General features: G+C 44.9%; 1 protein-coding gene across 1 annotated transcript in view; it reads left to right on the forward strand.

Annotated features, from left to right (window-relative positions):
• Positions 1-3,094: 3,094 nt before the first annotated feature.
• CLU (clusterin) overlaps positions 3,095-16,918 on the forward strand; it is a 25,627-nt gene continuing 11,803 nt past the window's right edge. The window contains exons 1-6 of the mRNA XM_007938776.1: positions 3,095-3,194; positions 4,895-5,043; positions 6,593-6,763; positions 7,678-8,086; positions 9,403-9,507; positions 14,303-14,529. Of these exons, the coding sequence (XP_007936967.1) occupies positions 3,095-3,194; positions 4,895-5,043; positions 6,593-6,763; positions 7,678-8,086; positions 9,403-9,507; positions 14,303-14,529 (1,161 nt within the window). The remainder of the gene's footprint in view (positions 3,195-4,894; positions 5,044-6,592; positions 6,764-7,677; positions 8,087-9,402; positions 9,508-14,302; positions 14,530-16,918) is intronic.

The following is a 16,918-nucleotide window of genomic DNA, read 5'->3' on the forward strand; positions in this document are numbered from 1 at the left end:
ATTATATAAAAATGCATAGGAAATAGAAGGAAATATTAAAGATGTTATTTGCCTCCAGATAGTATGACTTTACAGATGACTTCTTTTCTCACTTTTTCTTTTTGGATTTGATTTTCTACATTTAGGGAGCCAGTAAGATTGGTGTTTGGGCGCTGGCATCAGACCTAGGTCTGCAGCTTGCTGGCTGTGCGACTGCGACCTCTGTACTTTAAGGTCTCTGTGTCCTTTCCAGGGCTCCCTCTACCACTTAATTGATCTCTTAAAACCCCTAATCCTGCCCTGCTGAGATGCCTTCTCGCTTTAGGGGTGGTGCTTGGGAGCCTTATGGGGGGCTGGGGAGTTAAACGCTCTGAGGAGGGTGTGCCTGCAAGAAAACTGCTCTTAGAATCAACCTTCTGCTTCTCCATCTCCTTGTACTCCTCCTTCACTGCTCCATCACCCACAGGACCAGCTTTTGCTAATGGAAGGAGCCAGACCAGTTGCTTTAAGCCTCCCTGTGTGGAAGGAGGCTGTGCAGTAGTGGTGGGGAAAGAAGGGCCTCAGTGTGGCTCATCCAATCAGAGCAGGTGGCAGCCCTGATGGCTGGGAGCTGACAGGGGAAGTGAGTCAGGGGAGAGGGCGGGCAGTTGGGCTGTGTAGCCATTGCTCTAGTACTGCCCTTGGACCAGCAGTATCAATAACATCTGCAGGCTCATTAGAACAGCACAGTCTGGAGCTTTGCCCCAGACCTACTAAATCAGAATCAGCATTTTAACAAGGTGATCTGCAGGCACTTGAAACTTTGAGAAGCCCTCAGCAGATAATTGGGCAGGACCCGTGTTTCTCTAAGCCAAAGACACACAGACAGAGCAAGGACCAAAAGCAGCCTATCTGTTTTGGTTCCTCTGCCCCTCTACAGACATGTTACCCCCTCCACATTGGTGTTACCACTACCAATGACCAGAATTGGTCCTAGGTCAAATTTTATATATGACTTTTGTGTTTATAAAATACACTCACATCTCAGAAGAATATTTTATGTCCATTTTACAGGTAAAGAAACTGAGGTTCAGAAATTTAAGTGACTTGCTGCCCAGGAAAGGGGCTCTGGTGGCACAGTGCTTAAGGCATCTGACTGCTAACCAGAAAGTTAGCAGTTCAAACCCACCAACTGCTCTGTGGAAGGAAGATGGGGCAATCTTTTTCCATAAAGATTCACTACCTCAGAAACCCAACGGAGGTTGCTAGGAGTCGGAATTGACTCAATGGCATTGAGTTTTTTACTGCCCAGGAAAGAACACTGGACTGGGAATTGGGAGAGCTGACTTTTCATCCTGGGGTTGCCACGAGCTTCCTGTGGGACTCAGGGAGCCCCATCCTGCCTGGGTTTCAACCTCCCCGTAAGGCAGAGAGGTTGGGTAGGAATGAATTCTTCTCCTGCTCTGAGCTTTACGGCTGACCGAGGTCCTCAGGGTCCTGCTGGGAAACCCTCTACCAGTTGCTGTCTTTGGTCTCCTCATCTTGCCTTGGATGTTCTGCCTCTCTTTTCTTCAGGGCCCCACACTCTCTCTCTGGTCAGAACCTACTTCAGAGAATCTTCTATGGATTTCTCAGTTGTTGCTGCCAGAGTTCTCTTCCAGAGAGGTATTTTTGCTTGCTTTATCTCTCTGGCATGACAAAGGCTCTGTCCCTACTTGAGGCATTTCAGGCCTCAGCGAACAGCAGAACAGCACGGCAGAGCCTATTGAGACAGGGCCTTCCCAGTATGCTTGAAATAGTGCCCTGTCTCCAGCCACCCACCCTGTCTTTGGGGAAGGTGATGACCCTGCCCTCTCCTCCCACATCTCTCCTTCACTGTAAGGGTTTGCTTTGAGAACAACAACTTTGACACCTAACTAACTACTGTTCATGAGAGGCTTTCTTTATTATTGTTCTACCAAGACGGGCCTGATGATTGGAGAGTGGTTTTTTGATGGGAGCAGTTTCAGGAAAGAGGGGTGGGGGCTTTCCCTCCTATTATGGGAAATGGGTGTGTTGAGATAAGCAGTGGAGGAGGGGAGCAGGAAGGGTTTGTGCTTTGTGCAATATCTTGAGTCCATTGTGTAAGACTGAGCCTGTGGCCTGGATCCCCTAGCTCAGGGCAGTTGGCAGAGTGGTGGCAGGAACATCTTGGCAAGGTGTGGGTCTGGAGTTAATGGGAAAGGGCATATGAAAAGGGGCCTGGTAAAGCTAAAGGACATGTCCTCCCAGAGGGACTTTTCCTGGGAACTGTTGGGGCCCAGGTTTGTTCCTTGGACTCATTGTTAACCCTTTCACTTTGATGTTCCCTTCCTTTACTCTTCCCTCTCCACTCCCTGCAGAGCATTTCCCTCCCAGTAGTCTTTATTTATACTTCTGAATCCACACTCAGCTTGGCTCAATTTCCAAATGGGTTTAATTTCCTGTTCCAACACAAAGAGTTGGTTGTTACTGTCTCTTGAAAAGACATTTTAGGTGGCAAGGAGGCCCAGCGGGGGGGGGGGGGGGGGATGGGGGGGTAAAAAATGGCTGTGGTTGATTAGTAATGTCTGCTATGAGTAAGGACAAGTGATGCCAAAAAGCAGTGTGGGACTTATCAGAGCCCTGGGATGCAGTCACCACTTTAGTGGGGAGCAGGGAGGTTTTAGTGTTTGGTAAGAGTAGGTATCATCAGAGAGATGCATTTTCTACACAAGGAGGCCAAGATACAAAAAGCTCTTGTCATTTGCTTAGGTATATATAGCTTTTACGGGAAGAGGAAGAGGGCTGGGTTGGAGCCAGGTGTCTTGACTCCCAGGTGTTGTTCCTTCTATATTGTGCTGCTGTCCTGGAGTTCATGCCTTGTACCTACTGTCTTCACTTTTTTTTGGAGGCATCCAATGAAATCTTTGGTGTGTTTTTACTAATTTCCTCAAGAATGAAAATACAGTGACAACAGCAAAGTCAGGGCTCTGCATTCCTTGGAAGCTCCTACAGGCAGCAGGCTGGGCACCAGGCTGGACAGGAAGCTGGAAGGCTGACTAACCTGTTACCATGACATTTTCCTGTCCTCTCCATGTAGGGACCTGCTAGGTTTCCAGAAGGAGAAGACGGCAAGATGAAGACTCTTCTTCCTCTGCTGCTTCTGGGGCTGCTGCTGACTGGGGAGAAAGGACAAGTCCTGGGAGAGGAGACTGTCTCAGCCAATGAGCTTCAGCGTGAGTAGGCAAAGCATGATATCCTTCGACCTTGTAGGGAGCCCCTCCTTAGCACAGTGCCTGGCCTAGAGCCAGTTTTCTGGCTGAATAACTCTCTGTCAGAACCCCAAGTGTTAAAGACTATTTGCATCTTGTGCATCAGGTCTGATTTCCTCTGCCTGAGTCCCTTTCTCGGCCTCTGCTCCCTGCATTAGGCTATTGTGGTCAGGTTGGCTTCTAGACGTTTCCCAGCAAGGCAAAGCCCTTTCTGGCTACTGCATTTCACTCAGTTCCCAGTCCCCTCAGCTGGCTGTTGTTGTTGTTGTTGTTATGTGCCGTCGAGTCAAACCCGACTCATAGCGACCCCTCCTTGGGTTTCCGAGGCAGTATCACTACGGAAGTAGGATTGCCCAACCTTCCTTCCGAGGAGTGGCTGGTGGGTTTGAACCGCCAGCCGTCTGGTTAGCAGGCAAGTGTCTTAGCCACTATGCTACCAGAGCTCCCCCTCAGCTGGCTACAACCTCCTTTATGTTGGAAGCCCAGCTCCTCCCACTCCTTCCTCTACACAGCTGTCCCTGGACCCTTTGAAGTGTTATTGATCTCCCTTTTTTGTATTTCCCTAGTGCTTACGACATGGTTCAATCCTCCACCTTTCCACTTAGATAATCATGCTTCATATCCTCAGCTCACAAGGGCAGGAAGGGAATATGCAGTTTGGTATAAAGAATAGTCATCCTTCAGGGCTCAGCTTGGTGGTCTCCTTTACAGAGAGACCTTACCTAAAAACCATTCTCCCTCCACTCCATCTTCCTCCTAATAGCTGACCAGTTCTTCTAAGCTACTGGTTAAATATATAAGGTCACTATGAGTTGGCATCGACTTGACAGCAGTGGGTTGGGTTTGGTTTTAGTGGTTAAAAGGCCAAACTTTGAGATCAGGGCTGGATATGAGTCCTGGCTCCACTACTTCCTAGCTATGACTCTGGACACATATCTTACTATGCTTCCTCCTCCTTATTTGTGAAATGAGGATGATGATGGCACTGGGCATATTAAAGAAAATGTATGTGAAGTGCCAGCTCAGTGTTTGGTACAGCATGAGTACTAGATAAGCATAGGCTGTTATTCCTTGGGTACTTGGATGACATATCTCTCATTGCATTTGTCACAAGAAGAGTGTTTTGTGTTACTCATAGTCTCTTTGAGGAAAGGAACTGTTAATTCATCTTTATATTCCCGTCACCTAGCAGGGTGCCTTGTTTGAAGTACAAATGTTTATTTAAACTGAATTCTAAAAGATTTGTATCCAAAATAACAATACTATGTTTTAATGCTGACTAAGTTGTGCTTCCTTTTTTTTTTTTTTTTCCTTCTAAATTTTCTTCTGTGGCCTGGCTCATTCTCCAGAGTCACAGAGCAGTGGTTGGACATAGCACAGCTGCCATTCTCCAGGGGGCTGCCAATGGTTTGTGTTTCTGCACCCAGATGTCATTGACTCTTGGGCCCTTGGGCTCCTCCTCTGTGTATGAAATGCAGTGAACCTGGGGATGGGAATCTGTTAGGTAATGCTGGGGCCAGGAGGCTGCCTGCCTGGGGTCCCAGCCTTGACAGCCTCTGGGTCAAACCCAACTTCCTGCTCATTCCAGCTGGTACCATGGTTATATCCCCAAAGCTATCTTTCTTTCTTCTGCCTTATTCTACCTCTCTGCCCTTCTGTTGCAGAAATGTCCACTGAGGGGAGTAAGTACATTGATGAAGAAATTCAGAATGCCCTCAAGGGGATGAAAGAGATAAAGAATCTAATGGACCAAACAGATGAAGAGCGTCAGACACTGCTCAACACCTTAGAGAAAGCCAAGAAGCAGAAAGAGGTAAGGATGAGCCAGGTGACCACAGCTGCTACCTTGCTGGAGGGGATGGAGGGATAATCCATAATTTATGGGAGGCCTTGCTGGGTTGCCATGGTGATCTTCAGTCTACCTAGGACTGAGTCAGCTGGCTCTAGGGATTTAGTGAAGTAATACAAAAGGCTTATTAGCTTTTGAAAGCTTCAGGAGGGGAAGGTTCTGCATCTGGTTTTGTTATAGATCTGGCCCAGGGCCTCGTGCCAGATTCACTTCAGTAGGTTTTTCTCTAAACCCCTGCCATGTGCAAGCTCCAAGTTAGGCTTTGAGTGATGGCCGAGGTGAGGGGAGGGATGAAGCCCTGGACCTTCAGGAGGCTTTTATCTAGTAAGGGGGATATGGTCAGGGTTAAGATAAGCAAATACCAGCTTTCCCCATGTCTTTTTAGAGCTGTAGACTACTTCATAAAGAGACACCTTAAGTCTGAAAGTGAACATAGTGAGTCTAAAAAACACATTTGCTCTCAAGTCTGTCGTTGATGACCCCATGTGTGTCAGAACTGTGCTCCTAGAATTTTCAATGTCTTGATTTTTTGGAAGTAGATCAGCAGGCACCTTTGGGTAGACTCAAGCCTCCAACCTTTTGGTTAGCTGCCAGGCAAGTTAATCGCTTACACTATCCAGACCTGTGCTTAATGATTCAATAAAATGAAAACACATTCAATAAACAACTTATTTTAAAAATTCAGTAATTTCTAAGGGTATCCTAAATTACATACTCCTATTTGCTACCCTAACAGGAGCTCTGGTGGCATAGTGGGTAAGACAATTGGCTGCTAACTAGAAGGTCAATGGTTCAAACCCACCAGCTGTTCTGTGGTAGGAGATGACGCAATCTAATTATGTAAAGATTTACAGCTTTGGAAACACACTGGGGGTCACTATGAGTTGGAATTGACTTGATGGTAGTAGGTTTTGGGTTTTATTGCATCCTGCCAGGAGTTTTGGTGGTGCAATGGCTAAGGCATTAGGCTGCTAACCAAATGGTCATTGGTTCAAACCCACCAGTGGGAAAAGATGAGGTCATCTGTTTCTGTAAACATTTATAGCCTTGAAAACAGTTTTACTCTGTCCTGTAGTGTCTCTGTGAGTCAAAATGGACTCGATGGCAGTGGGTTTTTTGTTTTTGTTGCCACCCTATCCCTTATGGAAGGAGCTCTGGTAGCATAGTGCCTGAGGCATTTGACTGCTAAGGCATCTGACTGCTAACCAGAAGGCTAGTGGTTCAAACCCACCAGCTGCTTCTTGGAAGGAAGATTGGGCAATCTGCTTCTGTAGTGATACCACCTCGGAAACCCAATGAGGGATCACTGTGAGTTGGATCCAACTTGACAGTAGTAAGTTTTTTTTTTTTTTTTTTTTGTATCCCTTATGGAGGAGATGCTAGGATGTGGGGACCAGCATGCTATGTTGGTCAGACAGGAGGAAGGTCTGCCTGGGTGGTTGAGGGGGCAGGCATTGCACACAGCACTGCTTGGGAGGAGGAGGGAGCTAACCTAGCCTGTGTCCACCTATAGGATGCAGTGAAGATGACCAGGGATACCGAAATGAAGCTAAAGGCGTCCCCAGAAGTGTGCAATGATACCATGACGGCCCTCTGGGAGGAATGTAAACCCTGCCTGAAACAGACCTGCATGAAGTTCTACACTCGCATCTGCAGAAGTGGCTCTCCCGCTGTGGGCCACCAGGTAAAAGGGGAGACACTTATTTAGCACAGCTTAGGCTCTGAGTGGGGAATGAGGGCTTGAAAAAATAGGCCTCTGACCTTAAGTGGGTCATCTTTTAGTTTCTGGTCTTTACTCCAAGGTAGATTAAAGTCCAGGCCATGTAGGGAAGTCCCAGAGTAAGTGGAGGAACAAATGCTTCCTCAGCTCTGACCACAGACCCGGACTATTGTTGGAAGAAGTACCAATCAGGAATGAGGTAGACTTTACCTTTACTCTCATTATAGTAGTTTAGGGTAAATGTGCCACATGCCACATACAACTGACTTGGACCAAAGTGCCGTAATTGGTAATATCTACTATGAGTACAGAAACATAGAGTAAAAGCACCTATGCCAGTTATTTGCCATCTCTAAGTAGACTCTTAGTCAGCAGTAATTAGCTGGATATCATAATACATGGTTTCAAAGTATGGCAGGGCCCTGTGTCCTTGAAGGCAGAAGGAAGGAATTTGAGTCTTTTTAATATATTGACATTGATCCTGTTTCTACCTGTGGGCCTCACTTGGCTGAGACTCAGATGAATTTTGACATTATCTAAAGGCATGTCAGCTGGCCTTCAGCCCAGCCTGGCTATGCTTCATTAGTGGCCAAAGATGACAGTGGACTAGTCTGAAGTGACAGGCCTTGTATGTTTCCAGGCCTCACAGGTATCTCTAAACTCTTTCCCACTGGAGGAGGTAGAATGGAAGGGCATTGGCATTGACCTGACAGTTTGAATACCTGGAGGCCAGTCCCAGATTGGCCTTTGGTCACTTGCTGTGTGACTATAAGGAGACCGAGACATAGCAAGGGGCCATGCCTGGCCTGTCTCAACAAAAGGGAATGCTGTGGCCTTAGTGAGCCTCTCCTAATTGTGGCCTATTTTGGCTTTTGCAGCTTGAGGAGTTCCTGAACCAGGCCTCTCCTTTTGACATCTGGATTGATGGTGACCGTGTTGACACCCTGCTGGAGAATGACCAGGAGCAGACCCACATGCTGGATGCCATGGAGGACAGGTTCAGCCAAGTGTCCAGAGTGATGGACGAACTATTCCAGAGCAGGTTCTTCAGGCTGGAGCCCCCGAAGCCTTTCTTCCACTCACCCTTCAGCTCTTTCCATGACAATTCTTTTCATAAAACCCACTTCTTCTATCCCAAGTCCCGTGTGGTCCGGGACATAGTGCCTTTCTTTGCTCATGAACCCCTGAACTTCCTGGATTTGTTCCAGCCCTTCTCTGAACTGATACAGCGGGCTCAACAGGCCATGGATCTCTCCCACCAACCCCTGATGGGAGAATTTGAAACAGGTTTGAAAGATGTCTTACTCTTTATAGAAATGGGATGGGAACTAACTATTTATTGAATGCTCACTGAGCACCCTCATTAGATGCTATGAACCATTCCAGGTGGCTTTGTATGTGCCATTTCAGTTTTTCTCCAGTAACCCTGGGAGGATAGTATCATCTCCATTTAAAAAGGAGAAAATGAAGAAAGGTAAAGGACTGTGTTCAAGTTTCACAGCTAATAAAGTGGGATCCAGTCAAACCTAGTACTTAAAATTTGTTCTTTCCTGTCTACCATGTCCCTTCCCAGCAACTGCTAAGTGTTACATTGACTACTCCTTCCAAAAAACCAGAGCACCCTTCCCTGGTAGCTTTATGTGGAGGCCATTGACATATTGGTGACAAATTATGGAAAGTGTCCATAGCCTAACCTTAGGGCCTGGTACAGAATTGGTCCTCAATGAATATTTTTCTGAATGAATGACTCTAATGTGGGCAAAGGAGTCTCTGGGTGTTACAAATGGTTAACACTCTTCACTGTTAACCTAAAAGTTGGAGGTTCAAGTCCACCCACAGGCTCCTTGGAAGGAAGTACTGGAGATCTATTGAAAAATCAGCCATTAAAAACCCAGCTCTTATGTGACACATAAGAGGTTGCCAAGAGTCAGAATCGACTTGACAGCAACTGGTTTAATGTGGGCAAGAAAAGCTGTGATTTTCTTTATTCGGTTGATAAATATATATTGGCTAGCACCATCCTTTATGGTTTGCCTGGCACCTGTTTGGATTGAAATGGTTTGGAAATACAAGAAGGCCTTGAATTAAAAAAGGCTTCTGCTGCATATTCATAAGAGGCTAGAAGGAGGACCTGGTTTCTGCCTTTACTGGGCTTGCTGACTGGCTAGTGGAAGAAAAATGAGCTAGGTAGAATGCAGGGCAAGATACGTTATGATGCCAAAGAGAGGTGCACACAAATGAGGGTGTAGGGATGAAGGGAAGCCTCATCAGAAGGAGAGGGTGGAAAGGGAGGCCATACCCAGCTGAGGAAGCCATGTGGGCATAGCCTGGAGGCAGGTAGACTAGGACCATATCCAGGGTACCATGTGTACTCTGCCCTGTGCAGTCCCTGACCTAGGCTACCTCCTGGTCATTTGGCAGGGGACCCCTGGTCAGAGGCCCAGGTCTGCATGCATGCTTACCCCAAATTCCAGTCTGTTCTGACCACAGAACCCTCTGAAAGGGCCATACAATAGTATGGAACAGTTCAGAGAAATAGGTGTGACCCATCTCTGGATTTCTGACTCCCATATCACGATGGCCTCTTTCCTCTTTGTCTGTAGGAAACAATGATACCCGCCTCGTGTGCAGGGAAATGCGCCGCAACTCCACGGGATGCCTGAAGATGAAGAATCAGTGTGAGAAGTGCAGGGAGATCTTATCAGTGGGTGAGTTGAGAGGCCAGATTGGAAGCTCCCATCAGTATTGCTTGTGTCTTTGGGTCACAGTTTACTCTCTGAGTCAGCCCCTTTATGGCATTAGACAGGAGCTCAAATTCCAGCTCTGTTGTCTTCTAGCTGTGGGACCATGGGCAAGTCCTTAGCCTTACTCAGCCTGATTTCCTCATCTGTATAATGGGAATGGAGTCGTATTTGGTGCAAATGATAACATGCTCAGCTTGTAACTGAAAGGTTGGAGGTTCAAGCACATCCAAAGGCACCTTGGAAGAAAGGCCTGGTGATCTATTGAAAAATCAGCCATTGAAAACCCTGTGGAGTGCAGTTCTACTCTGACACGCTGGGGTCGCCATGAGTTGGAGTCAACTTCACCACAACTGTTTTTTGTTTTAAATAATGAGGTTAAAAAGCAGTGTTGTCACTGAGACACTGTGGTCCCTAAATGCCCTTCAAGTCTGGAATTGAACCCACACCTGTGGCTTCCAGCCAAACAAAATGCAGGCATAAAAGTTGAACATGTACCTGAGGTAGATACACTCCTTGGAGAGAACAATCATGGGAGAAGAAGGCCAGTTTATGCACAGGGAGACAGCTCAGGGGGCAGGAGTGCATGGAGGGATGGACACAGGGAAGAGGTAACTATCAGGAAGAAGTGGGAGGGGAGCTGTTGCATTGTGGTAAATTTTAGTCAATGTCATGAGATAACGTGTGTGTGAACTGCTGTATGGAAAGTGAATTTGCTCTGTAAGCTTTCACCTAAATCACAATTAAAAAAAAAAACAAAACCCAGTTTTTTTTAAAAAAAAAGAGTTGTCTTGAAGTCAGTGAAACATTATGGGCACTGCCTACCACATCATCTGACATTTGGTAAGCAGGTAATCTGAAGTAGTACTGCTGTGCTTTTTTTTTTTTTTTAAAAAGGCATCATCCTTTGATTTCTTGTTATTGCTGTTATTGTTGTTAGTTGCCATCAAGTAGGTTCTGACTCAAGGTGACTTCATGTACAAGACTTCATGCTGCTCAGTCCTTCCCCATCTTCATGATTGTTGGTATGTTCGTGTCCATTTGTTGCAGCCATTGTGCAATTTGGGTGCCTCTTCTGCCAGCTGGACTCATCTTTCAGCATTATAATACCAGTGGCATAGCTTCCACATTATAGCAACATGCAAGCCACCACAGTACAACAAACTGACAGATAGGTGGTAGGCCAAGCATAATAGCCATCCTCAATTTTCTCTGCAAATTAAGGAATTTCAGAGAGACAGTATGTATTTTGTTTAACTGATACAACCATATGTCAGACACTGTTCTGGATATTTTGCAAACATATAGTCCTTTCCTTGTAACAACCTTATGAGGTGGCTATAGTTATTGTCTCTGTTTTACAGAGCAGAAAACTGAATCATGGAAAGGTTCACTAACTTGCCCAAGATTATTTCACTCCCAACTGGGGGGGAGCTGGGATTCAAACTGAGGTGTTTGAGATGTGTTCTTGACCTGTATGCTGTGTTGTCTCCTCAGGGATCCCTGGAGGCCTCAGGGCCACCTGACTGACAAGTTGTGGTATTTCCTCTATGGAGAGAAAATATTTTACTTCAGCTGTTCCCCTTATTTTATTAGATCTGGACATTGACTAAATTCTTCCTGCTCTGAGATAACAGATAAAAGTATATAGGATAGTTCCTGGTACATACTTGGAAAGGGTTAATTGTTTCCCCTGTAAATAGCTTATCAATCTTGTGGCTTTGTGCTTACTTAATATGTTTGGGTTTGCCAGGGCAGACCTTGGGAGTCTAGTTAAATATTCCTAGCCTCATTCCTGTCATTTTAGAAGCCACTGCAAAATAAACACTAGTGCCATGAAAGGCTCAAGTAAGGAGAAATACAGATTTTTCTTATTAGATGCTGTCAAGTAGGTTGCAACTCATAGTGATCCTATGTTAAACAGAATGAAACACTGTTCAGTCTTGAGCCATCCTCACAACCATTGCTATGCTTTAGCCCATTATTGCAACCACTGTGTCAATCCATTTTGTTGAAGGCCTTACTCTCTTTCATTGACCCTCTACTTTACCAGAATGATGCCCTTATTCAGGGACTGGTTCCTTCTAATAACACGTCCAAAGGACATGAGTTAAAGTCTCACCATCCTCGCCTCCAAGGAATATTCTGGCTGTACTTCTTCCAAGACAGATGTGTTTGTTCTTTTGGAAGTCCATAATGTATTTAATATTCTTCACCAACACCCAATTTAAAGGCATTGATTCTTCTTCAGTTTTCCTTATTCCTTATTGTTCAGCTTTTGTGTGCATATAAGGTGATTGAAAATACCATAGCTTGGGTCAGGTGCGCTTTAGTTCTCAAAGTGACATCTCTGCTTTTTAACAGTTACAGAAACCTTTTGCACATTTGCCTGATTTAATACGCCATTGACTTCTTGACTGCTTCTTCCATGGGCGTTGATTGTGGATTGAAGTAAAATCCTTGAAAACTTAATCTTTCCTCCATTTAACATGATGTTGCTTATTTGTCCAGTTGTGAGGATTTTTGTTTTCTCTATGTTGGGACACACTCTATACTGAAGACTATAGTCTTTGGTATCTTCAGCAGTAAGTGCTTCAAGTCCTCTTTGCTTTCAGTAAGCAAGGTTGTGCCATCTGCATATCTCAGGTTGTTGGTGAGTCTTCCTCCAGTCTTGATGCCATGTTCTGTTCTTCATATAGTCCAGTTTATTGGATTATATGTGCAGCATACAGATTGAGTAAGTATGGTGAAAGGATACAACCCTGACACACACCTTTTTTGATTTTAATCCCACAATAAACCGCTGGTAGTCTAACCCAAAGGCTTGAGGATATGCTGATGATTATAGCAGAGAAAACCCTATAGAGTTAAGTTCTACTCTGTAACACATGGGGTTACCATGAGTCAAAATCAACTTGATGGCTATGGATTTGTGTGTGTGTGTGTGTGTGTGTGTGTGTGTGTGTGTTTTCAACTATATGAGTATGTACTGAAGGGGAATTCTAAACTAGGATTTCTCAACTTGAGCATTATTGACATTTTGGGCTGATGATTATTTGTTGTGGGGGCTACCCTGTGCATTGTAGAATGTTTACCAGCATCCCTGGTCTCTACCCACTAGATGCTGGCAGCAACTCCTCCTGAGTTGTGACAATCAAAAATATCTTCAGATATTGCCAGATGTCCCCTGAGGGGAATTTTTTTTCTAGTTGAGAACCACTCCTCTAGACTGGGCAGCTACTCAGTTGCTCACAGTAGATTCCACCATGGAGTTGATTACCAGTCTCATCAAGGGGAATACTACATCCAGCTACACAGCCACTCAACCAGGCCCAGCCAAGTTGGCACACAAACTGAACTACCACAGCCCTCACCAAGATGGACTGACATGGTGGCTGCAGTGATGGGCTGAGGTATAGTAGGGATCGTGAGGCTGGCACAGGACGGGCAGTGTTTCGTTCTGTTGTGTCTAATGTCTCTACGAGTTGGAGACAACTTGACAGCACATAACAACAACAATAACAACAGCATTCAACCATTGTGAAATGTGCAAAGATCCTCTTTCCCCCAGCTCCTTTAGGTTTGATGTACCCTTTGGACACTTTTCCCTCCTCTGGATATTTGTAAAATAAATTAGGGGGAGAAAAACTGTAGTTTTTACAGAGATGGATAGTAGTTTCCAGCTCTTCTAAATATATCAAACTGCAGTAGGCACTTGGGAACTAGAAGAATGAACTCTCTCTTTCTTGGTCTCCTGATAAGCTTGGTGACCAGCTGTGGGTGGGCAGGTGGGCAGGTTAGGACTCCTTGCCAACCAGCCTGCGATACTGAGGAAAGCTGTGTAGCCTGAGTGCCATTCTGCTGTGTGAGCTCTTGGGGTCAGAATCTCTTAACTCTACAAATATGCTCAAAAGACAAGCTAGAAGAATGATCCAGAACCACACTCAGAGTAGGAAGAGCCCAAGTTTAGGAGTTCAAGACATAGGTTCCATCCTGCCTCCACAAATCCTTAATTCTATGACTTTAGGCAAAGTCTTTACTTCTGTGGGCCTCAGTTTTACTGTTTGTAAATAAACCAGTTGCTGTCAAGGCAGTTCTGACTCATGGTGACTCAGTCAGTGTGTGTCGTAGTAGAACTGTGCTCCATGGAGTTTTCAGTGGCTGATTTGTTGACATTAGATCACCAGGCTTTTCTTTCAAGGCACCTTTGAGAGGACTCAAACCTCCAGACTTTCAGTTAACAGCTGAACATGTTAACTGCTAGTAAATAGGAGTGTTAATACTTAAATCATAGTAGATCTGATTATTAGAGAAAATGTATGTTCAAAGCACCTTACCTGGTTTCTGGTACGTAGTAGGTGCTGCACAAATGGTAGCTATAATTAATATTACCCCTTTCTTGAAATGATTCCCAAGAGGCAGCAAGAATAGCTCCTGGTTTGAGAACACAGAAGACTTCAGATCAATGCTATTCAATGTGTATTCCTTCACTCAGCACTGTTCCCAGCCCATAAGGAGATATAGACCTTCACCTAAATATAAATCAGTTATACCACTAAGCACACTAGTTCAGCTGATAGCTTTTTCCAGAGCAAGACTTTATTCATGAAGCAGTAGGTTGAGTTACCTTCCGCTTTATTTTGCCATGGACTGGTAAATCGTTTGTGGATTGCCACTTGGAATAGTACTGCTTTAGATCTGGGCTGTGTGAGCTGCCTTCCATTCATGTTCTCATTCATGTGCTTTTTAAATCGCCATGCAGACTGTTCTGCTAGCAACCCTGCTCAGGCCCAGCTGCGACAGGAGCTTAAGACTGCCCTCCAGATGGCTGAGAAATTCACCAGGCACTATGATGAACTGCTTAAGTCCTACCAGCAGCAGATGTTCAACACCTCCTCCCTGCTGAGCCAGCTGAAAGAACAGTTTAGCTGGGTGTCTCAGCTGGCCAACCACACTCAAAATGAACAAACCTATCTTCAGGTCTTCTCGGTAAGTCCTGTCCTCACCACACACTGAAGAATAATAGCCTCTCTTATTCTCCATCTGTATTATTCCTATTTTCAAGGTCTAGCTTCCTTAGTAAAACCTCCCTGAGCGTTCCACAAAACAGTATCTTTATCATTCATTAAGGAGCTCTTGTGGCATAGTGGTCAAAGCATTTAGCTGCTAACCAAAAGTTGGCAATTTGAATCCATCAGTTGCTCTGTGGAAGCAAGATGAGGCAGTTTGTTTCTGTAAAGATTTATAACCTTGGAAACCCTATGGGGCGGGCAGTTCGGCTTTGTCCTATAGGGTCGTTATGAGTCAGAATCAACTTGATGGCAGTGGGTTTGGTTTGGTATCATTCATTAGGAGCCCTGGTGGTGCAGTGGTTAAGCACTCGACTGGTAACCAAGAGTTTGGTAGTTTGAAAGATGTGGCACTCTGTTTCCATAAAGAGTATAGCCTTGACAGACAATATTTCTACAAGTGTATTTGTAGGTTGTGTAAGAATTTCTAGGAATATAGTAGAGTTAACAAGGGACAAGGGTGGACCTGTGGGCTCAGGACCGTGGTTGCAGGGGACATCAAGCTCAATTGGCATGACATACTATACAAAAACATTGTTCCACATCCTACTTTAGCAAATAGTGACTGGGATCTTAAAAGCTTGCAAGCAGCCATCTAGTTGAAATGATGGGTCTCTCCTCATCCAGAGCAAAGAGGAATGAAGAAAGCCAAAGACACATGGGAACAATTAGTCCAAGGGACTGGTATACCATGAGATCCTCAGCCTATACAACTATGAGACCAGAAGAACTAGATGGTGCCCGGCTACCACTGTCAGCCACTTGGAGGGGGATCTCTGTAGGAGATCTTGGATAGAGTGGGAGAACAATGTAGAACAAAACTCAAAATCATAAAAAAAAAAAAGGGACCAAGTTTGCTGGTCTGATAGAGCCTGGTAGAACCCCTGAGACTATGGCTCCTAGCTGCCCTTCAGGTTTGGAACTGAACCCACTCCTATGGCTTCCAGACAAACAAAAGACAGGCATAGGAGCTGAACATTTACATTAGGTAAATGTTCCACTCCTTGGAGAGATCAGTCATGGGAGAATAGAAGGTCTGTGTATGCACAGGGAGACAGGTCAGGGGCAGGAGTGCATGGAGGGAAGGACACAGGGAAGAGGTGCCTATCAGGAGGAAGTGGGAGAAGAGCTGTTGCATTTTAGGAGATAACAGGCAATGTTATGAGGTAAAGTATGTGAACTGCTGTATGGAAGATGAATTTGCTCTGTAAACTTTCACCCAAATCACAATAAAATTAAAAAAAGAAAAAAGTACAGCTTTGAAAAACCCTATGGGGCAGTTCTACTCTGTCCTGTAAGGTTGCTGTGAGTCAGAATTGACTCAAGGGCAATGGATTTGATCATTCATTACCCATATATTATATTGTTTCGTCAATAGTCTTTTTCCCTAAGACTTATATGGATGGGCCAAGGTGGGATCTGGAGGTGATGTGAGCCTCCCTTGGGGGAAAAAAAAAATGGAACTAAGATTTTAATGAGGGCACTTAAGCTTTTGATTTTGTCCGGAACTATATCATATGTCAGCAACAAAAAAAGTTGCATATATTGTTACAGTGAATTCTTATAACTTAGGGAGATAAACTATGATGATCTCATTTTACAGATGAGGAAAGTGAGAGAGGTTAAACAGCTTGCCCAAGTTCAAAGATTGATAGCCAGCATGGGAATTTGCACCTGTCTGCCAGGCTATGTCTGCCAAGCTACAGCGCCTGTAATCTTTTCACAAAGCTGCCTTTCTGCCCTATCAAGATGGCTTATGAATTGGTGCATTGTTCTCTGTCTATGATAAAAAGCTTCTCTCTAGCACTGGAAGCCTTCCCTCTCCCCCCACCCAATTTGTTTCTAGTGACTGCCCAAAGAAAACACAGTGGTTTGGAAACCATTTTTCACTTTCTTCATTCCCTCTGGGCTGGTCATTTGTGGATGGCATTTGTACCTACAAATAAATGTCTGTGGATTAGGGCTTTTCTGTTTGCTGAGTTGTATGGATGTCTGAATTACTGAAAAGCAAAAGAGTCACCTATCCAGGTTTTCATGAAGGATTGAAGAGAACTTCCATATCATAAGCCTAACTGATGTTGCAAAGTATATGCATTTTGACTATAATGTTTCAGCTATCCTCAGAAGAGAAGACCAAAGTGGATGACAGAAGAGACTGTGAACCTTGCCCTTGAGCAGAGAATAGCTAAAGCAAATGGAAGAAATGAAAAAGTAAAAGGGCTGAACAGAAGATTTCAAAGAGCAGCTCGAGTAGACAAAGCCAATTACTATAATGAAATGTGCAAAGACCTGGAGTCTGAAAACCAAAA

This window comes from Orycteropus afer, unplaced genomic scaffold (genome assembly GCF_000298275.1).
Source record: "Orycteropus afer afer isolate SDZICR_OR568_19922 unplaced genomic scaffold, OryAfe1.0 scaffold00053, whole genome shotgun sequence".
In the NCBI taxonomy this organism is placed as follows: domain Eukaryota; kingdom Metazoa; phylum Chordata; class Mammalia; order Tubulidentata; family Orycteropodidae; genus Orycteropus; species Orycteropus afer.